General features: G+C 44.0%; 1 protein-coding gene across 1 annotated transcript in view; it reads left to right on the forward strand.

The window, feature by feature from the left end:
• Positions 1–24,589, forward strand: part of PPM1H (protein phosphatase, Mg2+/Mn2+ dependent, 1H) — a gene marked incomplete at its 5' end in the record, with an annotated part of 306,969 nt that overhangs the window by 271,455 nt on the left and 10,925 nt on the right. Inside the window, one exon of the mRNA XM_010841630.1 lies at positions 11,214–11,365. Coding sequence (XP_010839932.1) covers positions 11,214–11,365 — 152 coding nt within the window. The remainder of the gene's footprint in view (positions 1–11,213; positions 11,366–24,589) is intronic.

Consider the following 24,589-nt stretch of genomic DNA (forward strand, 5'->3'; position numbering starts at 1 on the left):
TCTAGATAGCATATTCAAAAGCAGAGACATTACTTTGCCAACAAAGGTTCGTCTAGTCAAGGCTATGGTTTTTCCAGTGGTCATGTATGGATGTGAGAGTTGGACTGTGAAGAAAGCTGAGCGCCGAAGAATTGATGCTTTTGAACTGTGGTGTTGGAGAAGACTCTTGAGAGTCCCTTGGACTGCAAGGAGATCCAACCAGTCTGTTCTGAAGGAGATCAGCCCTGGGATTTCTTTGGAAGGAATGATGCTAAAGCTGAAACTCCAGTACTTTGGCCACCTCATGCGAAGAGTTGATTCATTGGAAAAGACCCTGATGCTGGGAGGGATTGGGGGCAGGAGGAGAAGGCGACGACAGAGGATGAGATCACTGGATGGCATCAGTGACTCGATGGACGTGAGTCTGGGTGAACTCCGGGAATTGGTGATGGACAGGGAGGCCTGGCATGCTGTGATTCATGGGGTCACAAAGAGTCAGACACGACTGAGTGACTGAACTGAACTGAAGTATATAATATAGTGTTATTATTATATATATATATACACACACATATTATATATAATATATATATTTATATGTATGTATGTGGGGCTTCCCAGGTGGCACAGTGGTAAAGAATCTGCCTAACAATGCAAGAGACAAAGAGCTGTGGGTTCGATCCCTGGAGAAGGAAATGGCAACCCACTCCAGTATTCTTGCCTGGGAAATCCCACAGACAGGGGAGCCTGGCGGGCGACAGTCCATGGGATCGCAAAAGAGTCCAACATGGCTTAGTGACTAAACAGTAACAATATGTATTATATATATTGGGCTGGTCAAAAAGTTTGTTCATGGTTTTCCATAACATCTTACGGAAAAACCCAAAGGAACTTTTTGGCCAACCAATAGTATATAAAACACACTATATACAGATATTTAACTATAATCACCCTGCTTACTTTGGATTGGCAGAACTTATTCATCTTATAACTCCAAGCGTGTGCCCTTTGACCATTCTCTCTCCACTTCTCTCCCCACCCCCTCCCCCCAGCAAGCGCCACTCTACTCTCTGTTCTAAGAGTTCAGCTTGTGGGCAGTTTCTGGAACCTCCTCTCTAGTCCTGCGTCTGTAGCATTTCATACATCTGCATTCTCAGTTGGGTTGATGCCCCCTTGGGGAGTCTTATACCCTCTTCCCATCACTATCAGCATTCTGGAAATGTCTGGGGGGAAAACAGTCACATGTTAAGAGTGTATAGAACTGCTTTCTTCAATTCCAGTACCATATGACTTTACATACGGGAGAGACTTTATGCCCTAGCCTGTCCATTTGCATCTGTAACATTTGCATTTCCAGTCTAGTTGTTAAAAAAAAATCACTTGTGATGCACCCGTGTGTCATCCACATGGATGGTTCCCATTGGGAAGTGTGTCGAGATTTGCCAGCAAGCCATTTGAATAAAACCAGAATTTGAAATTTACTTGGACACACACCAAATAATCTAGCTTGGCAACTCATGAAATTTGTGGTCACACAGAGGAGCCAACCTATACATTCTGTCAAACATTTTTTCTCACTGGAGATCCTCTGATCCTCTCCTGAGCAATAATAATTTCACTTGAATATTTCAGTTAAACACAGAGTATCTTTTTCACATTAATTTATTGTATTAATGCAGGCTTCCCTTGTGGCTCAGCTGGTAGAGAATCTGCATGTAATGCTGGAGACCTAGGTTCGATCCTTGGGTTGGGAAGATCCCCTGGAAAAGGGAAAGGCTGCCCACTCCAGTATTCCGGCCTAGAGAATTCCATGGACTGTACAGTCCATGGGGTTGCAGATCAGACGTGACTAAGCAACTTTCACTTTCACTTTCATTGTATTAATGCATATAAGAATAATTTGAGGAGTTTGTTAAACAATGTAAATCCTGGAATCCACTTCCTGAAAACCTGAATCACAAGGTCTAGAGTGGAGGTCCTAGGGATTTTCACATTTTTAGACAGTTCTGAAGCAAGTGATCCAGAGACCACTCTTGGAAAAATACTGTCATAACTGTTCTTCAGTGTTTCAGGAACTCTAGTTTTGTAATCCTAAAGTCATCCATGCTCTGGTCCTGGATTGCATGATTCATTCTCTCTATGCCTGTGGTTCTAGGCTGCTAGGCTAGGGCTATTTCATACCTCACTCTCCGACTACGCACAGGTCTGCCTAGACCTGGGCTGCTTGCGGTGGACTTTGTCACATGGCAGTACCCCGTAGCTTACCGGGGGTGATTCGGTTTCTTCTCCTAAGGCAAGAGACACAGTAACCTGTTCTCCTGCTCACTTGAGATCCCTGAAATCTTGCCATTGTGAAGTCAGTCCTGTGAAGTAGTAACACACTGTGGTTAGGTTCAGTCCCAATGGTTACAAAGCGCAGCTACAAGAATAAAGAACAGTGGTGGTTTAATTATTTACGCGCCGGGAGACTAGGTAACTTAGCTGTCAACCAGGACAGTTTTGAGAGTCAGTGGGGATGCTGTTAATAATTATGCTGGGAAAACAGCAGAAACCAAAATTATCTCAGGCAAACAGGGCATTTTAATGAACAGAAATATATTCCTCAGATGACTAACAAACTAGATTCAAGTCCATTTGTTCACTGATCCATTCAGTGGTGAACAAGCCGTTGGAATTCCAGATAAAGGAGCAGAAGGTAGGAGAGCCCCTCTCCCCACTCCACCCCCCACCTCCATATGTAAAGGAAATTCCTTCATCTAGCTTACTTCCCTGAGTTATAAAGTTCTGGCCTCATGTGGAAAAAATGAAAGCCTTAGCTATCACAGCCAGGCACTGGGTACAACTTCAGACTGTGTATTCTACCTACTATTTCAGCTGGTTTAGAAGGTTTTTTAACTCTTAGATGGTGTGTGCGCACATGCTCAGCTGTGTCCAACTCTATTGCAACCCTGTGGACTGTAACCCTCCAGGTGCCTCTGTCCATAGGATTTCCCAGCCAAGAATACTGGAGTGGGTTTCCATTTCCTTCTCCAGGGCTCTTCCTGACCCAGGGAATGAACCTGCATCTCCTACATTGGCAGGCGGATTCTTTACCACCGAGCCACCTGGGAATCCCCTATTAGATGATAGCCACCCTCGTCAATAGACTCCAAAAAGTAATAATAATAATAAAACCTCAAGAATATCTGGTGCATTTTACATAGAAAATTATACCCACAGCCAAAGCAACCAGCTTCTTCTGGGGTTCAGCTCAGTTCAGTTGCTTAGTAGTGTCTGACTCTTTGCAACCCCATGGACTGCAGCAGGCCAGGCCTCCCTGTCCATCACCAACTCCCGGAGTCCACCCAAACCCATGCCCGTTGAGTCAGTGATGCCATCCGACCATCTCATCCTCTGTCGTCCCCTTCTCCTCCTGCCCTCAATCTTTCCCAGCATCAAGGTCTTTTCAAATGAGTCAGCTCTTCTGGGATAGTAGGCGACATATTGGTCATACTTAAATGTCCCTTCATTCATTTGCAGCCAGATACTCTGAGGTCATGTGGTCATTCCCATCCACATGACTCATCCTATGATGGAAGAGTTGGGGAATATTTGAGCCATTAGCATCCCCAGTGGCCGCCTTGTCCTAACCTTCCATTTCACAAAGGGAGACACTGAAGATTTGAGAAGCCTCATCCCTCACCACTCCCCAGTGGAAATACATTACTTCCAGCCAAACTAAAATACCTAGACCCGCTCCAGCCCACCAGCCCCCTCTCTCATCCCCAGGCGTTGGCCCCCTGCGTTTCCCTCTCCATGTACGGCACGTGATGCCCAAATTCCTCCTCCCTGACACTCCCCATCTGATTGATTAATCAGCATTTCTTCATTTTGTGTTCCTGGCAGGTTGTCAAGAAACTTTAAAATGTGAATGAACAAAGTGGTGTTGCCTAAGGGCAGAGCGTGGTCTCAAGCCCAAGTTCAGTGTGTATTTCTTCATGACATCATCTAGTAGAGATGGAATCACAACAGAGAATTTGGGTGCAGTCTTGGTAGCCTGCCAGAATGCCAGTATTGAAAGGGTCTACTCAGTTTGTTGAACTGTGATGAAATGTGCTAGAGTTTTATTTTCTTCTGGTACAAATGCCATGTTCAGACTTCTGCAGGTTGAGCTTCTGGGTTCATTGGCCACAGAGGGTGGAGAGGAAGAGAATTTGTACTCTTCTTAGTTCCCACCACCTACTAGCAGCCTTTACCTTGGGAGCCACCTGGCTTATCTGCCAAAACAGGATTAATAGTCCCAATCACTGCCATTTTAAGTGAGACCCAGGTTCCTTGAGCTCACTTTTAACTCACCTCCTTCCACCAGCTAGCTTACTTTCAGAGCCTCAAAATAATAAATAAATCACAAAAACATGCTGTGTTTGTCCCCCACCAGGGGACTTCCCTGGTGGTCCAGTGGTCAAGTCTCCAAGCTGCCAATTCAAGGGGCACAAGTTTGATTCCTGGTCAGGGAACTAAGATCCCACATGCCATGCAGCACAGCCAAAAGATTTTTAAAAAAACAAAACATGTCATGCATTAGAAAGAATCCGTAGTTCCCTTCCACATCATCTCCTTTGATCTTGACAGTAGCTTTGTTAGAAAGGTAAAACAGGTGTTATAATATTTATTTTTCTTGTCTTTTAGTTTTCTCAATTTTTAAACAGTGATATCAGGGATGAGAAAACTGAGGGCTAAAGAAATAAATGACCTGTCTCAAGTCCAAGACTGGTTAGAAGTAGAGACCAGACGGGAGGGCTTCTCATCACCCAGGCAGGGAGGGCTCCTGCTTCTGCAGGCAGCAGGGCCTGAGCTGCGGGAACATCCCGTCCTCCTTCGAGTACTTAAAAGGGAAAAGGGGTTTGGAGAATTTGCTGAGTTAATAAAGATGTGAAAGTGGTGAGGACGTCCGAGTGGAGTAGCCAAGATCTAGCAAATGGAAGAATTGATGGATTCTTTTTCAGAGTGGCTTCAAGAAGCAGCATTAGCTTACAGTAGTATGAGCTCTCTGAACAGGCCACTGAAAGGTCATCAGTAATAGAGTAGAGAACCGAACAAATAATAGACACGCGCCGACACAGTGTCCGACTGAGCATTGCGGGAAGGTACCGTATTGAAGTTGTTTGTCCCCAGCTCCGCTGCAAAGCAGGGGCTGGTAACAAAGGTAAGGGTGTCTCTAGCTGCTCTTGAAGCAGGAGGGGCTGCAAGAGCCATCAGCACTTGGCTCATTCAGGGGCACATTAGCCACGACCCTTGGTGCCCTCGAACTTCTTCCTGCTCCCCCGAAGGCTGTTTTGTTTTTTGTTTTTTGTTTTTGTTTTTTTTGGTCTGTTAGGAGCTTCCCTGAGGATGAGGGGAGAAAAGGAGAGTCTGCTACTTCTTTTAAACATCAGCACATTACAGTTTGATGACTGCCTGGGAGCATAAGAGTTTTACAAGCTAAAATTGTTGGGTCACCTGAGATGAGGGGGTCTTCTGAATGGATCTTATATGTTGAATTCTTTCTCTTCATCCTTTCTTCCCATTTATTCTGTCTCACCAACACTTCCCTGGTGGTCCAGTGGCTGAGACTCTGAGCTCCCAATGTAGGGGGCCTGGGTTCAATCCCTAGTCAGGGAACTAGATCCCACATGCTGCAGCTAAGACCTGTCAGAGCCGAGACAGGAATGTTTACAATCCCTGCTGGCTCAGGTGGTAAAGAATCTGCCTGCAATGCAGGAAACCCAGGGTCAATCCCTGTATCAGGAAGATGCCCTGGAGAAGGGAATGGCAACCCACTCCAGTATTGTTGCCTGGAGAATTCCATGGACAGAAGAGCCTGGCGGGCTACAGCCCATGGGATCACAAAGAGTCAGATGTGACTGGGGGATTAACATTGTTCTGTCTGAGCAAGTCTGTCCTGAAAATCTAGTGGGATTTAACTCTATGAAAGACATGGCGAGGCCCACAAAAGAAGTGCAGAATGGAATCTCTGGCCTCTCGAAGTTGACTTTTGCAGGGGAGAGAAGTTGACCAGCTCTCGGGTTGTTAACTGTAAGAAGGACAAGTGTAAATGCCCAGCAAGGGCAACACTTCCCTTGGTGGCTTACTGCGTGGTTCCACGGGCTGGGATCCGGGCACTGTTCTGGGGGCAGAAACAAACAGGATGACTCAGACCTTGCCCTGGGGTAGCTTATTGCCCTAAAACTGTGTTTTCAAGGAGAGGGTCCCCACCCTTTGATTCGGAATCGCCCTTCTTTACATAGTCTGATGGGCTTCCCAGGTGGCAGTGGTGGTGCTAGTGCAAGGGGCACAAGAGATGCAGGTTCCATCCCTGGGTCGGGAAGATCCCCTGAAGGAGGCAATAGCAACCCACTCCGGTATTCTTGCCTGAAAAATCCCATGGACAGAGGAGCCTGGCAGGCTACAATCCAAAGGGTCACAAAGAGTCAGACACAACTGAAGTGACTTGCCAGGCACACAGCCTGATATCTGGGCTCAAATCTATACAATCAGAATCTTTAAAGATGGGCCCTTGAACCTTAATTTTATGAGTGCTGCAAGTGATTCATAAAACATTAAAGTTTGAGAATAACTATTCATGTAGAAGAGACAGACAGGTGAACCTAGACTGGTTGCTGCTGCTGCTGAGTCGCTTCAGTCGTGTCCGACTCTGTGAGACCCCAGAGACGGCAGCCCACCAGGCTCCACCGTCCCTGGGATTCTCCAGGCAAGAACACTGGAGTGGGTTGCCATTTCCTTCTCCAATGCGTGAAAGTGAAAAGTGAAAGTGAAGTCTCTCAGTTGTGTCCGACTCTTCGCGACCCCATGGACTGCAGCCCACCAGGCTCCTCCGCCCGTGGGATTTTCCAGGCAAGAGTACTGGAGTGGAGTGCCATTGCCTTCTCCGACCTAGACTGGTACACATAGGTAAATATTGTGTGAGTGAACCTGAAAGGAATTGCGTCTGCAGAGGATTGTGGGGAAAAAAAGAGAGATGGCTGCTCTCAGATCTTCCTTAGGGTTGCTCTGGCAGTGGAGGTGACTGTCCCCCTCAGCCTCTCTCCTTCGCCACCAGTCTGATAGTGTCCACACACACTTCAACCAGAGGAGGAGTGACAGTCCCCAAACTGGAAAGGAGCCATGGGAAGGGTCCTGTGGAAAGTCACCTTTCAGACCTCTGTTCACATGGTGCCTTCCCAGAGATGCCTGCCTTAACCACGTCTTCTGAAAGGGCTCTCCTGCCACTCTCCTTACCCTGCCTGATTTGTCTTCAAGCACCTGTCATCTTCTGACACTGTAATTTATTTGTGTGTCTGTCACACCTTGTTGAGAAGTTGTGAGGACTTTGGTCACTTTTGTTCACAACGGTTGGCACATAGTAAGTGCTCAGTAAACATGGCACGAAGCACCCAGGAAGGCAGAGGGATCTGCCCAGGACTCACCTCTCTGCGGCTCTGAGAAACGGCGAGAGTTGTGAGATGCCCATGGACTTTCTCTCCCTTTCTTGGCAGATGGGCACAAGGGCAGGAGCCATGAGGAGTTCTGCTCGTGTTCCCAGACCTTCCCACAGAGGCCTTTGCCGATCGCACCTCTCCTCTCCCACAGACTGTCCTCCTTGTGTCTGAGTCCTAGGGAGCCTCCGAGCCCATACTTTTGATGTGGGGCTTCCTGGAACATTAAGCAGCTATTTGAGGTGTTGAACAGGGCTCTCTGGCATGGCGAGTGTGGTCTGATGGAGGAGGGCCCATAGCGCCTCCAAGGAGGGAAGGTCGGGTCTCCAGAGCCCACTGGAATCCTTTGAAACCCCTTCTTTTGGGGAGGATGAGCATGCAGTGGGATGCCTTGCACGGCAGTCCAGCTTTGCTGAGGGGGTTTTCACAGAATGTTGTACATCGCAGGTTAATGCATAAGACACGAGCTGTGAGTGGAAAGTTGGCAGAGTCCTTTGGAAATTGGCTAAAGGGCAGGAAACAAAGGGTAGCAGTAAAAAAAAAAAAAACAACCCTAAAAGGATGTTAATTGGGGAGTGCCTCAGGGAATAGGGTTGAGGCTAGCTTTTTATTATTTACATAAAAATTGCTTGGAGAATGGTATTAGAGGGATTTTCATGTTGGGTAAGGAAACTGCATTAGAGAGTTGTGTGGAAATGTGAATAGGGGAATTAGGGAAGGATTCAATTTTCTGACGGAACTGAAAAGGAACATTTTCTAACATGTTTCTGTTTATCAACCCATACCCATTCTGTTGGCCAGATTTCTACTTGAGTAGTGGGCAGGACAACTTCCGCTTAAAACAACTCGAATCTCCACACTTTGGGGGCCAGCAGAAAGCACCTGAAGAAACTTTGGCACCCTACACATAGGGCAGGTCCTGAAATGAAACGGTTGTTATCTTCAGCCCTAAAAAACCTCTCTTTTCTTTTCTTAAATGTTGTTCAGTTGCTAAGTCATGTCTGAGTATTTGTGACCCCCTGGACTGCAGCATGCTAGGCTTCCATAGTCCTTCACCAACTCCCAGAGCTTGCTCAAACCCATGTCCATTGAGTTGCTGATTCCATCCATCCATCTCATCCTCTGTTGCCCCTTCTCCTGCCCTCAATCTTTCCCAACATCAGGATCTTTTCCCGTGAGTTGGCTCTTCCCATCAGGTAGTCACAGTATTGGAGCTTCAGCTTCAGCATCAGTCCTTCCAATGAACATTCAGGATTGATTTCCTTTAGGATTGACTGCTTGGATCTCCTTGCAGTCCAAGGGACTCTCAAGAGTCTTCTCCAACACCACAGTTTGAAAGCATCAATTTTTAGGTGCTCAGCCTCCTTTAGGGTCCAACTGTCACATCCATACATGACTACATGACTTCTTAAATGTATTTAAGCTTAATTTTCCATCATTTTTCTCAGAAAGGATATGCTGAAAGTATCTCATAAGTTTCAGGCAGAAATAATGATTGGCAAGTTCTTTTAATTGGAGGATAATTACAATACTGTGTTAGTTTCTGGCGTATAACAACATGACTTGGCTATATATATACACATACACCCTCCCTCCTCCACTCCCCCCACCATGAAACCTCTTTTAAAAGAAGCTGGAAGGCAGGTGGCATCTTGTATTTAGCTACAAATATAAGATGCTACAAGCACGTGACACCCACATCTCCCTTCCTCCCTTTACAAGGAACATTTTCGATCCTAAAGAGCTCAAATTATCACATAAATTTCTTGTAGATACACCCCAATAAGAAGCTAGCAGTCTCTCATACGCCAAGTGATTACATAGCGGAGGTAATAACACATGATACAGGACTTGAAAGTGGGAGCTCAGAAGTGCCATTTGCTGTCCTTGCTGTAACCTCCCCTAAGGGATAGACTACCAGATATCATGGAGCCCTTGGTTTCCCTGTTACCAACTGGCAGGACTTCTTGGTGACCTTAGTATTCAAAGAGTGGTCCAGGGACCAGCAGCACCAGCATCACATGGGAACAAATTAGAAGTGCACACTCTCAGGCCCTACCCCAGCGCTGAGTTAGAATCTGCATTTCATTAGGATCCTGGCTGATTGCTGTGCGCATTAACTTTTCAGAAGCGCTGTTCCAAGACACCCAGGAACCACAGAAGATAAAGCAGAGGGAGTTTGCTTGCTGCTGCAGAGGAAAAATCGAACCACATGGGTTCAGTGGCCTGAGGCTGAAATTCTGGAATTTGGGACTTTCCAGTTTGCTGTAAATTTAAGATCCCCACTCCTGTTGTCTTTAATTTGGCCCCAGATGGCACAGTGTGTTCTCTAGAATATAAACTTAACCCGAAGTGAATGTGCCTTTTGAAAGGAAGATGTTAAAAGCCAGCCTAGTCTCCCCCACCCCAGGCTCGCGGGCGCGGTTCATGCTGCATGTACCGTTAGCTAAATTGTTGGTGTCTTGTTCACCAGCCACAGAGGCTATTTTCCATTTGAGCTCATTTCTCCAAAAACTTTGGGGCAGGTGTGGGCATTTTGTTGTTTTCTGCTGTTGGGTGTAGGCTGTTCATCCTGTAGCAGGGTGTCACTGGCCTGGGCAAACCTTCCTGAAATATAGGCGGCTTGGCTTTTACAGAGGTGGATGTGAACATTCTGTAGGCCTCTTAGAATTGTATTGTCTCGAGATCTGAGATGACAGGACAGTGACTCTACGATGGGACATGGGGACTGCTGCCTACCTGCCATCCTCCGCCCTCCCCTGGCCTGCAGCTGTCACTTAGACTTGTTTTTAGAAAACAGGATAATGAAATGAGGTTGAAGGACTTGGATGAAATTGAACTGTCTTTGTCCTCAGTTCATGAGGGGGTGTAGACAGGGCTGATGCTGTCAAATTAGTAGGGCATAGCAATGAAATCCCTAACTCATCTCCTTCTGTGCCACCCAAGTAGGGTGAACATTAGCTCCAGTAAGGGTGGCCTAACAGAAGTGAGGCTTGATTTTCATCAGTGTTAGTTTTGCTAAGGTCACTGTGTTCTTTTCCAAGAATCAAGGGGGATGTTGAAATAGCCAAGTCATTTCAGGTACTAGAGATGAGGAAAGACTTCAAGTTTGCTAAGGCATACACTTGGCACGTGTCCTTTGTAATTTAGGCTGCATTGAGGGTCCTCAGACCTAAGTGCAGCATCAGAACTCCATGCTCACATGGGACAAGTCCAGCTCCAGGGGTCTCAGAGAAGGCAAGCCAAAAGGTATCAAGTGAGGACATGAAATAAAATGTGTCTCCGCAGTCCTAAACCAATACGTGCAGAGCAGCTTCTACGGAGCCTAGACTGGCCTTCTCTCTCTCACAGACTGAGAGCTCAGAAGCAGGGAATTCTGCTGTTTATACTTAGAGTATCTGGCACAGAGCAGACCCTTAATCAATGTCTGTGGGATGGATGTGCCAAGAAAGGATCCTGCTGCTCTGCTAGCTACCGCCGTATCTGTGTCATTGTTCCAGCCACATCTCAGGCATTACGTTTTCAGTTAACTTCTTCCTTGGCAACTATTCATTTCTTGGGCTCATTTACAGTTGTGTTTGGGCCCCAGATGTCTACACGGCAAGTCTCCAGAGGATGCTACCCCTGGCCACAAAGTGTGCTGCACAGCCACGTGCCACACGGTGCACACTTACAAACCACTGGGCTGGGCAAGAAAAGGGAAGGGAAATCAGAAGCCAGTCTGTTCAGCGGAATGATATGCTCCTAACTTCTTAAGCAGGGTATTCCTGTTCTTTTCAGGTAAGAGTCTACGATCTCTCCAAATACGAGCATGGAGCAGATGATGTGCTGATCTTGGCCACTGATGGACTCTGGGATGTTTTATCAAATGAAGAAGTGGCAGAAGCAATCACTCAGTTTCTCCCTAACTGTGATCCAGATGACCCTCACAGGTTTGTGCATTTCCATGATTGGAGGGTTGTTAATCAAGTGGCGTTTCATCATGTGAAAAAAATAGATAATAATCGTGCAATTTTCATCATTTATGAGCTGATATAGATGGTTTAGTAACTAAATTGCAAACGGGACTACATTTCTCTTTTTTTGTTGTTTGGGAGTAATCATTTTTAAATTTTTATTGGTGTATAATTGATTTATAGTGTTTTGTTAGTTTCAGGTGTACAGCAAAGTGAATATACATATAATACATATACCCTCTATTTTTGTTTAGATTCTGTTCCCATATAGGTCGTTACAGAGTATTGAGTAGAGTTTCCTATGCTATACAGCAGGTTCTTATTAGTTGTTTCTTTCATATATAGTACTGTGTATATGTCAGTCCCAATCTCCCAATTTATGCCTCTCCCACCCCTACCCCTGGTAAACACAAGTTTGTTTCTACATCCATCATTCTATTTTTGTTTCATAAATAAGTTCATTTGTACCTACTGCCCTACCTCAGACTCTGCATATAAGCAATATCATGTTTCTCTGTCTGACTTAAGTTAACTCAGTGTGATAATCTCTGGGTCCATCCATATTGCTGCAGATGGCATTATTTTGTTATTTTTGTATGGCTAATAGTCATATGTATAGTATGTTTGTAGTACATCTTCTTTATCCATTCCTCTGGGTTGTTTCCATGTCCTAGCTATTGTAAATAGTGCTGCAGTGAACACTGGGTTGCATATGCCTTCTGGAATTATGGTATTCTCTGGGTAAGTGTCCAGTAATGGGATTGCTGGACCATATGGTAGTTCTGTTTTTAGTTTTTTAAGGAACCTCCATACTGTTCTCCATAGTGGCTGAATCAATTTATATTCCCACCCACAGTGCAAGAGAGCCCCCTTTTCTCCACCCCCTCTCTGGCATTTATTGTCTGTAGGTTTTTTCATGATGGCCATTCTGATGGGTATAAGGTGATACCTCATTGTGGTTTTGATTTGCATTTCTCTAATAATCAGTGATGTTGAGCATCTTTTCCTGTGATTTTTGGCTACATTTCTTTCTTTCCTTTTTTTGGCTAAGCTGCTTGGCTCATGGGATCTCAGTTCCCTGACTGGGCCATAGCAGTGAAAGCCCGGAATCATAACCACTAGGCGATTAGGGAACTCCCTACTTTCACAGCCAAATAAAAACTCTCCTTAAGTTAAACCTAGATACATACTTGTATGTATGTAAAGAATACTCTTTCTGAGATATTTCAGCAGTGTATCTTCCTCACAGTCTTCCTTCATATTCTGAAAATGGGAATAACCCAATTTGTGATCCTCCTGGTGAGGATAGCAGACGTTCCCAGTATTGATTTCCATCTATGGGAGAACAGTTTCTTTCAAGAAACATTGGGAAAGGAGAGAAACCTTAAAGTAAGGATTCCGAATAACATTATGGCAGTGTTAATATTCTAAACAACCCTAGGTGACTCAGAAATAAAAAGAAATCCCCTCTAGAGAAAGACATCTTTCACTCAGAACACAAGGAAATAAGTCACCATGAGTAAAAACCAGCAGAAACAACAGACATCATAGTTGGACCTGTAAATACTTCATTATTGGGTTCATCAGCCAAAATATAGAAATAAATACTTTATGTTTCATAAATGTTCTTAAAAGCATTGAAAACATGAATAAGGACAAGAGACTATAAAATGACTGCAAAGATTTTTTAAATAAGAAAATGGAACTTCTAGAGATGAAAAATATAAAAATAGGAACTAAAAACTCAATGGATTAAACAGACTGGAGACAGTTGAAGAGCACACTGATGAACTGAAAAACCGATGTGAAGAATCCAGAGTAAGGCTCGGAGAGACAGAGCGAGGGAAAGCATGAAATTAGACTGAGACTAGGAGGGTGACCTAAAGATGCTGTAAACACAAGTACAAAAGGAAACACTATAGAAAATGGGAAGGAAAAAACCAAGTTCCAATCCAGAAATGCTGAATGATATTAAACCTAAGATGCAGAAAGCCCAACAGATCTCAAGCAGAAGAAATAAAGAGAAAATTTTAAGTAGATATTTCATAATGAAACTGAAGAACTGAAAAAATATACTAAAAGCAGTCAGAAAGAAAGATGAAATAGATACATAAGAACAGCGTTTACACTGATAGCTTACCTTCCAAAAACAACACAGAAATCAAGACAGTGGAGTTATATCTTCAGCTAGCTAAGAAAAGAAGATCCAGTTTTTTGGATTTTTTATATATACTAAGAAATATCAAAAAAGAGGATGAAGTAAAAGCCTTTTGAGGCAGAAAAACACTGAGAAATTTTACTGCCACCCAGCCTCCTCTGAAGAAATTCTAAAGAATGTCATCAGATGAGAAAAGGAAACGACCCCAGGTGGAAGATGGAGACGTAAAATAGATTATTAAGCTATTGAGTAAATAGGTGGGTATAGTTATATACATTAACTATATAAAACTCCAGTACTCTTGCCTGGAAAATCCCATGGGTGGAGGAGCCTGGTGGGCTGCAGTCCATGGGGTCGCGAAGAGTCGGACACGACTGAGCGACTTCCCATTCACTTTTCACTTTCATGCATTGGAGAAGGAAATGGCACCGCACTCCAGTGTTCTTGCCTGGAGAATCCCAGGGACGAGGAACCTGGTGGGTTGCCGTCTGTGGGGTCGCACAGAGTCGGACACGACTGAAGTGACTTAGCAGCAGCAGCAGCAACTATATAAAACAACAATATGAATGTCTAATGTGAGGTTAAAAATTATATTGAATAAAAATAGCATGATGAATTGGCCGGTGGGTATAGTAATCAGCTAAAGTATATTATAGTTCTACTTGAAAAGAGATTATAAGTGTTAAACTTTAGACTTTAAATGTGTTTAATAGTAAGAAAATGAATAGAAGAACAGAAAGTATAATTTTCCAACTAGTCAAGGGAAAGAAAGCCCACATTGAATTAAAAAACAAACCTCTGAACAACTTACAAATCACTGTTACACCTTTTGTCTTTTCGGATTTCCTGGAAGTGTGAATTTTGTAGTTACTTGTTCATATGTGAATATTTTACTTTCAGAAATAAAGTTTTAAATTGCTACTGTTTAATATAGGACTGAAAGAAAATTAAGTTCTTTATTAAAAAGTTTATCTGTTAAACAACTTACAAATCAAAAAATTATAATAAAAATTAGAAATTACTGGGATTTGAATAATAAGAATACTACATATTAAGACTTCAAAGGCTGAATTTCGAGCTTTTGTCCCCCTAATTTAAGGAGCTACGCGTAGGTGAAAAACTCTACACATCCTTGACCCACCAGAAATGACTATATTTCTTCCGTATCATAAAGTCATTTTCCCAACCTTCCCAACCTCCCAGTTCCCCTGATCATAAGAACCCTGCCCATAAGTTCCAGACTCCTGATCACAGAAAAAGGTCCCTAAAACCATAGAAAAGGGTAGTATTTCTCAGAGGAAGACCTAGAGGGTTGATTTGTACTATTGGGCTAGTTCTGCCCGTATTACTTACACAAACATGTACCAAAGAGTTCTTATAACTTAGGGTTCTAAGGAACCGCAGAATGGTGCTGTCCACTTGTGGGCTGTGTGGCCTCTTCGTGGGTACAGGCTGTTAGTAAACAACTGTCCTGATTAAAAAATGTAGTTTTGTGATCCTTATTTCAACAACAGCATCTAGATTAAGAATGAAAAAGCAGAATAAACCCATGAAAAGTAATGGAAGGAAAAATTAAAGATAACAGAAGAAGAAATATACAATCAAAAAAATAAATGATAAAGGCAAAATTTGTTTCTTTAAAACAACTAACACATTATGGAAATGCAAATCAAACCACAGTGACATGCTACTTCACATCCATTAGGCTGGCTATTTAAAAACAAAAAAAGAGAAAATAACAAGTATTGGTGAGAATGTGGAGAAATGGAAACTTCCTGTACATTACTGGTGAGATTGTAAAATGGTACAGCTTCTGTGGACAACGGTATGGAGAGGCCTCAAAAAACTAAACATACAGTTATATCCACCAATTCCACCTCTGGGTATACACCCCGAAAAAACAAAAGCAGGGAGTCAAGCAGATACTTGTACCCCATGTTCATAGCAGCGTTATTCACAGTAACAAAAGGTGGAAACCACTAAAGTGTCCATTGATGAATGAATGAGATAAACAAATCGTGGTTATATAATACAATGGACTATTCATCAGTCTTAAAAAGGAATGAAATTTTCACACATGTTACAGAATGGGTGGACATTATGCTCAGTGAAATAAGCCAGTCACAGACGGACAAATGTTGTATGACTCCACTTACATAAGGTACCTAGAGACAAATACATGTCAAATGTCTCAAATACATAGAGACAGAAAGTACAATGGCTGTTGCTGCTTGCAGGGGTTAAGGGGGTGGGGATGGGGAGTTGGTGTTTAACAGTTACAGTGTTTCGTTTGAGAACAGGAAAAAGTTCTGGAGATAAATGGTGGTGGTGTAAAATGTGAATGTACTTAATGCCACAGAACTACACACTTTAAAGTGGTAAAAATGTTAATTTTTACATTATGTATATTTTACCACAAAACGTAATTTCTCAAAAAGAAAAGAAAAAAACTAAAATTTTAACAGGGATTTCCCTTGTGGTTCAGCAGTTAAGACTGCACTTCCAGTGCAGGGGGTGTGGGTTTGATCCCATCAGGAAACTGAGATCCCACATGCTGCATGGTGTGGCAAAAGAAAAAAGAAAAAAACTAACAAAGTAGATAAATTTCCCACAAAACTAATATGAAATGAGGGGGGCTGGCAAATAAATAATCTTAATAATAGAAAACAGTAATAATTCAGATGTGTGCGTGTGTGCTCGGTCGCTTAGTCTTGTCCAACGCTTTTGCAACTCCATGGACTGTAGCCCAAGAGGAGCCCATACTGCGAATAGTTTGCCACTTTAATATATCTTGAAGTGAAAGTGTTAGTCACCCAGTCGTGTCCACCTCTTTGTGATCCCTTGGACTATAGCCCACCAGGCTCCTCTGTCTACAGGATTTCCCAGGCAAGAATACTAGAGTGGGTTGTCATTTCCTTCTGTAGGGGATCTTTCCAACCCGGGGATGGAACCTGAGTCTCCTGCGTTGGCAAGCAGATTCTTTACCGCTGAGCCCCCTGGGAAGCCCTAACTCAGACGAAGTAGCAATATAAGAGGAAAATGGCTACCCACTCCAGTATTCTTGTCTGGAAAATCCCATTGATGGAGGAGCCTGGTGGGCTACACCCCTTGGGGTCGCAAATAGTCAGACACAACTGAGCGACTAACACACAGTCAATGAACCTAACATATTCTTTAACAGGATCACTGCAAAAATATTATTTTTCCCTCAGTTGATCTTTAGAGTAAACAAAATTGTAACCAAAATTATAACCAAAATTCATAGAACTTCACAACCTGATTCTGAGGTATATATGGAAGAACAAAATGCCAAGAATGTTTGTGACATTTCTGTATGGGTCTTACCTTTCTAGATATCAATATGAAATCAGAATAATTAAGATGGTGCAAAAACACTAAAATTGGATCCTTCCTTCACACTTTACATTAAAAAATCAAGTCCAGGCAAATTAAGACTTAACTGAAAGGAAAAATAAGTACAACTTTTAGGAAATAGCATAGGAGACTATCTTTATGATTTTTATGGTGTGCAATGTGAATGTACTTAATGCCACAGAACTATACACTTTAAAGTGGTAAAAATGTTAATTTTTATAGTATGTATATTTTACCACAAAACATAATTTCTCAAAAAAAAAAAACCCAAAACTTTAACAGGGACTTCCCTTGTGGTTCAGCAGTTAAGGCTGCTCTTCCAGTGCCAGTACAGGGGGTGTGGGTTTGATCCCATCAGGGAACTGAGATCCCACATGCTGCATGGTGTGGCAAAAGAAAAAAAAGAAAAACTAACAAAGTAGATAAATTTCCCACAAAACTAATAAGAAATGAGGGAGGCTGGCAAATAAAAAATCTTCATAATAGAAAGCAGTAATAATTCAGATGTGGGCGTGTGTGCTCGGTCATAGTTGTAGTAGAGAAGGATTTCTTAAACAAGACGCAGAAAGCACAAACAAAGTAAGATTGATATCATTGACTACATTAAAATCACCAACTTTTGTTCTTCAAAAGGCAACATAAAAGGAATAAAATGACAAGGCAGGAACTGGGAGGAGATCCTTGCAACTTATATAACCACAACGAGATTCATACCCATAAAATATAATGAACTCTCACAGATCAAGAAGGACAACACAAATAACCCAATAAAAATGAGCAAGAACTAGTCATCACACAGAAGAAAATTAATGGCCAATAAATATATGAAAAACACTTCAACAGAGGAGTAGAAATAATTAAAAACATGGAGAACAAATGCAGATGGGTTTGTGAATTTGTACATAGACTCTGAAGACAGCTGGGTATATGCATACCCTGTAAACCAGAAGCTCCATGGACTCCTAAGTCTGTGCCCTGGAGCACTGGTTCTTAAAGTGTAGTCTTTGGGCTACATGGCATCAACATCATCTGAGAACCTGTTAGAAATACAAATTTCAGGCTCAAACCCAGATCTATCAAATAAAACTCCAATGGTAGGACCCAGGTATCTGTGTTTTAACAAACAACCCAGGTGTTTTGGGTGTTTTTTTTTTTTTTTTTTCTGGTGCTGATATAATTCAATTCATACAAAAAGCTATCCATACAGTTGTTTTTTTGATAAAAATTGGAAGCAGCCTGCATGGCCAACCAGAGGATAGATAAACAAAGGACAGAATAATTCACAGCCCCCAGATGTGAATGAACCAAAGCTGTGATCTTTAACAGGGAAGAATCTCAAAGACACAATGTTGAATTTAATAACCCAGTCATATAAGAATTCACATATTACGATTCTATTTACATAAAGTGGAAAATGAATCACTTAGGGATGCAGATATTAAAATTACAAAGAGCATTAACACAAAATTCAGTTAATGGTTACCTTGGGAAGAGAAGTGGCAGAGGGAGATACGTGCTTGAGGAGGAGTCCACAGAGAGCTTCTGAGACATTTACTGATAATGTTTTGTTTCTCTAGCTACATGGCAGGTACATGACTGCTCATGTTACTTGTAGACTCTTCATTTGCTATATACATTTGTTTGTATGCCAGCTGTGAGAGGTAGCATAGTCCAATGGTTAATAGTATGAATCTAGTCATTTAACCTGAGGTTAAATCCTGGTTCTGCCCCTTCTAGACTTTGTGACATTGGGGAAAATTTCTTAACCTCTCCATGTCTCAGATTCTTCATCTGTAAAATGGAAGTTCCAGTAGTCCTAACCTAAAGCTTGCACATCTGCTAAGTCACTTCAGTTGTGTCCAACTCTTTGTGACCCTATGGACTGTAGCCTGCTAGGCACCTCTGTCCATGGGATTCTCCAGGCAAGAATACTGGAGTGGGTTGCCATTTCCTCCTCCAGGGGACCTTCCTAACCCAGGGATCAAACCCAAGTCTCTTACATCTCCTGCACTGGCAAGCGGGTTCTTTACCACTAGCGCCAGCTGGGAGGCGCTGACCTAATGCTTGTATTAATATATAAAGTGAATTGCCTGATATATAATAAGCACTACTGGGTATTTGTTGTCGTTATTCTATATTTTTTGCTATTTTTATGTGTTTCATATATTTCACAACAACAACAACAAAAAACTCCTTCAGGAAAAAAAGCTAGATATTCTCTCTTTCTAAGAGTTGTTTGGTATAATTTTTCCCAGGTGGAAAGCAATTGATGGTACAGGAAGCAAGATTATTTTACTTGAATTTGAATACATTTTTTTCCTGTTGAGCTTTTCGTTTTAGTCTGTATCCTACTTGTTAGCAACATTCTCCTGTTGATTTTTCCCTACTGTAATTATTTTTGTGAAGCTTTGCAAAGCCATCTGATAGGTATGAGTCAAAAGGCACCCAGTATTTTTTAAAATCTCTCTAAGCTGGCTTGGTTTTGCTTACCAGCTCCTATCTCCATGGCAACAAATCTGCCCTCCAGGGAGTCGTACCTGTGGGCAGTGCTGTCACTGGGCAGGTGCATGCCAGGTCAGAGCCAGTTCCTAGCTTCATGAGCTCTGTTACCTACAGAGCAGGCTTACACAGATCTCTGTGGAACAAAAGGGCAGGAAAGAAAAGCCTGTGAATTTGCCTTTCAGGGAAAATGGCAAACCAACGCCTAAGAAAGAATTCTGAATCAGATAGAGGAATGGGCGAAAGAAAAAGTTATTAAATGGGCACAGTTTTATTGCTAAGAGATGGAATACCTGGCTGGACATCAGAAAAATTCTGGTTGGTTTTTGAAATCTTAAAACTGTGAGACCTTATGGGGGAAGGTATCTTCTTTGCCAAATAATTCCCATTCAGATTCATTCGATTGGAAAATATTGAAGACCTATTTTGTAAGCCATGGCCTGCTAGACACTGGGGAAGAATTTGTGAAGAAAACAGATCTCTTGGAGTTTAAAGTCTAGAGGTTACAAAAGCATAAGGAAGTTACAATATGAATGACTAGAGGGATGGCACAAGGGCCAGGCAAGAAAGCTTCCCACTCGGAGGGACGTCTGAACTTAAACGTGAGGCATAACAGAGAATGTGCCAGGCAGTGCAGGCTGGGGAGACACCGGGGAGGGGGACAGGGTGATTTTCAATGAACCCAAAACAGTTGGTATGACTACCTGGGCTTAGCGTGGGGTAATCTCTGTGTGAGAGGTGGATGGTGCAGGTCATGTCAGACCTCAAGCACTCACGAGATAAATGAATGTGAAGATTACAGGGAGGAAGACAGTCTGTGATAACGAAATGGAATCTGTGTAACTTGTTCATTCTAATCCATAATCAGAAAACATTCTGGTCAATCTGATGGTGAAAATATGACGTGTGGATTGCTGCCCTACCCCTCTCTGTGCTCCTTAGTAATTTAAGCCATATTGGGAAATCATACAGTCTTATTTTATTTCAAACTCATGACTTGGGCGTTATGTAAAATGATGTTGGTCTTTCCTGTGTGTGATGTCCTTGCATGTAACTGTGAGCTTTGGAAGGAGGGAACCATGCTCACGTGGAAGCTTAGGGTGTCTCATTGGGAGGCCCGTGGAGAGCTTAGTCCCAAAAGCCACAGTGGTGGGCTTCCTGATGGTGCCCTCCTGACTGGGACCTGTTCCATCTTTTCATGCCAAAGAGAAATAGGATTGGAAGTTGTCCTGGTCAGTTTTAGCCTAAGTCGTAATTTCTGTGATGAAGACAGACCTGCTATCATTGCCTCCCCGTGGCTCTAGGTGCTCCTCCGCCAGGAGGAGTCATTTCTCCCCAGATGTAGCCCAGGACCACAGATCTGCCCGTGTAATCACGTGAGTAGCTGGAATGGAGGGTGCCTGGGTCCACACCCGAGGAGGCTCACCGGGCCGGCCAGTCGTTTGATAGAGAATGAGGATGGGAGATGCAGCCCCAGGGTGGGCGCCTGAGAGAGGAAGGCAGCAAAGCAACAGCCCAGCACATGCTGCTGCTTTTGACATTTTGAATGGCCTGTTTCATTTTGAGTTTTGCTGTGTTTGTCCAGTTTGTCTAGAAATTCAGCAGGTCAGGAGGAGGCAGGGCATTAGCCCTGTGACAGGAGGGCTTTTAGGTTTTGCCATTTGATGATATAGCTTTGGTCTGTCTTATGTGTACATTTTTTCTTTCTCTTCTCTTTGTGACAGCCATTCCTGACAAACTGCCAGCATTGTTTTCCTCTGATGACATCCTTTACAATAAAAAATTTAAAATAGCATCTCTCCTTCTAGGGTGCCTTGTGAGGGAAAAGGTAATTAAGAGAAAGATACGTTTGCAAAGTTCTAACCCTGGCACTGTCTTCTCTGGCAGAGGTGGGGTAAAAATGAGCTGTATGCCCTTCCTGACCCCAGTGTATCTTATTAAGTCCTTTGGCTGTTTTGAACTATCTCGACAAAGGAATCAGAAAATTAAAAGGAGGCTTTGTGAACAAGCCAGAATATGAGTGCAGTGGCTCTTTTTCTTTTTACTGGGTCATGCCCTGAAGTGAAGCAGTTCTGGCGTCTCTGTGCATCATTTGTGGAGTCATGGAATGAGCTGTTGATAAGAAGTATACTCAGTCCACATTCTCAGATGGGGTGGTTGGAATTCATGGAGGCTGGGCTACACAACCTGTCACTGTCTATACTCATCCTGGTAAGATTCTCATATGAGGCCTAAACATCCTGCAAACTTTGGAAAGGGTGCTCTGAGAAAGGCCCAGAAGGGATTTTCTGAAGCAAAATATCCCTCTGTAAGGCTGGGGGTATAGTGGTGGGTCTCCTGGAAAGAATATTCAAAATGGAGGCAAGTATGTCATCACGCAAAGAAGATGCTTAGTAATCTGCTAGAAAGGAATAAAAATTGTCAAAATTGCTAAAGGAGAAAGGTGTGGGCAAAGCTGAGTGGACTTAAGGCCAAAGAACAGTCAACCACACATGAAAACGTGGCGTGGATTCACATTCCAAGTGCCCAGGTAAGACCTGGCAAGGATTTTTTTTTTTTTTTTGCCCAGGGTTGCAAAGAGTCGGACACGACAGAGTGACTTCACTTTTCATTTCCCAATATCTCTTTGTGGAAACCTCATCATGGCGACTTGGATCTAATGACCCTCAGCCCTCTGCCGTGACATTCGAGGGGCTTATTAAGGGGTACTGAATCTATAAATACCAACATACTGTAAATTCCATACAACATCTCCCTAATGAGAGAAGACGCCTTCTTGACGGTCACACCTTAAGTGTTCTTCACCTCCATGCTCTCCTCAGCTCAGTAAACTGTGTGCCTTGATAAGGAAGAGATTAATCAGTGGAAAGTTAAAACACCCACCAACACTGACGCCAGGATACTAGTGCAGGTCCTACATACCTTGATAATGTGAAACCTACTTTGGCAGAAGACAAAGGTCCTTCTGATGAAATCTTTCTGTGAGCTGCCTGAGCTTTTCCCAGTGCCATTTCATTTTGAAGAACTATGACTCAGGACTTGCCTAGTGGTAGAGTGGATAATAGTCTGCCTGCCAATGCAGGGGACATGGGTTCGATCCCTCGTCCGGGAAGATTCCACATGCCATGGAGCAACTGAGCCTGTGGTGCCACAACTCCCCAACAAGGGAAGCCACTGCAATGAGAAGCCCGCACACCACAAGTAGAGAGTAGCCCCGCTCGCTGCAACTGGAGAAAGCCGATGTGCAGCAGTGAAGACCCAGCGTAGCCAAAAATTAAAAATTTTTTCAAATAAAGAAAAACTATGCCTCAAATGTGAAAAGGAAGGGTTCCCCTTCATTTGCTCCATCCCTGGCCCCACCCTCATAGCAGTTACAGGTTTTAAGAACAAACTGGTGAGTGAGTGATCTCGTGTTGAAGACTTGAGAAAATCTGCATTTTTGCTTTGTTCTCAATGTTGAGCATATTCAGATCTGGGAACGTGGATGTCAGCCCACCATTCTGCCCTTGACAGCCTCTGAACCGCCCACTGCTGGGCCCATCTCCCCTTCCTCAGTGCTACTGATGTGGCCATTGATGCAGAACTGCGTGGACCCTTAGTTGGAACATCAGGTCATTTTAAAGGGCTTGCCAGAGACAATGGAGAAGAAAATGGTCTGCTATGCCCCCTCCTACTGATATGTTGCTATGTGGAATTTGAACTAAAATAAACACACACCACCTTAAGAAAACCAGGAAGCCAGTGCCAGGGGCAGAGAAGTGGACGAGGCCTGGTGGGTGTTCTCACCCTCTCTGGCAGGGGTGGTGAGCTCTCTCCAGTCCATGGCCTTGGACCTGCTGACACACAAACCCACAGGGGACAGAGTGACAGTGTTGTGGGCCCGGCTATCACTGTTTCCGCATCCTAGAGTACTCTGCCTGAATGCAGTCCCCGTGCACCGGGCAGGCAACAGAAGCAGAACCTTCAGGGGGTTCAGAGCCAGAGCCCGTGGCTTGGCTCTCAGCAGTAAGCCTGAGCTGAGCCTCCTCCCAGGGCCAGTTGCCTGGTTCTAAGCACAACAAAGAGCCCCTCCAGGTCACCCCCCACCTACCCGGTCACCATCGATCCCTGCCAACGAATGTTCCCAGGCTTGGGAGGGCTTTTCCACCTCTTCAGTCTCAGGGGCCTGATCAGCAGGCAGAGAGGCCTTCTCCTATTCCCATCCCCACCCGCTCCCGGTTACTGCTGGGCCACAGTAGATGGGAGGCTGCCTTTTATTTGCAAATATTTGGAACCCATTAATTCCCCAGTTCCTGCCTCCCTCTTGTAAGACCCTGTCTGTACCATTCAAATGGCAAAGAGAAGTTCCTCCCAAGAATTGTTGGCTTTAAGGCAGGGTTACGGCTTGAGGCCTGACACAGACTTACTTTTGACACTCTGCTGCTGATTCAGATGTGGTCTTGTGGGAACAGACTCTGCAAAAGGTACAAAACTTTTGGTGGGGAGAGAGGCATTTTGTGTCTCATGAGGAAAATGGTTTAGGAAGGATCTTGTTTCTCTCCGCAGGACCTTTGAGGCCTGTGCTAGCATTATTCCAGATGCACAAGTCAAAAAGAGGGGCTCTGAGAAGCTAAGGAGTTTCTTCAGAGCCCCCCTCCGCCCACCATGTGGGTGGTGCTGCACCCAGGATAGGACCCCAGGCATCCCAGCCTCCCACAAGGATGCCTTCATGTGCCCCACCCAAGAGGTGAGAGAACTAAGTGCCTGGAGATGGCAAGGTGGATGGAGGATTTACCGACCGGCTTCACTGCACCCCCCCACCCCCCGCCCACTTTAGCATCAGTGGTTCTGAAAAGAGCTTCTGGCCTTCAGCGGTCCTTCAGCTCCTCTTCCTTCTTGGCTTTACTTCCCTCCCCTGCTGATCCTGCTCTGACCTGAGGAAACCTCTGTGCCAGGCCCTGTGCGGTGGCCAAGTCAGGGCCCCCTCCCCTTCCCAACACCTCCTCCCCTACGCCCCAGCAGCCATCTCTTTCAGCAGAACCCAGCCGATCAATATGGAAAGTGTCGGCCAGAGAAGAGAAACGCTCTCCAAGTACACACCTTGTCTCCTTGGGAGACTCTTTGTTCAGAGGGCTGAGTGCTCCAGCTCCTCCCGCACTGCTTCCCCAATGCGATCTGACCTTCTGAGT

The sequence above is a fragment of the Bison bison genome, unplaced genomic scaffold (assembly GCF_000754665.1).
Source record: "Bison bison bison isolate TAMUID 2011002044 unplaced genomic scaffold, Bison_UMD1.0 scf7180017864163, whole genome shotgun sequence".
NCBI lineage: Eukaryota > Metazoa > Chordata > Mammalia > Artiodactyla > Bovidae > Bison > Bison bison.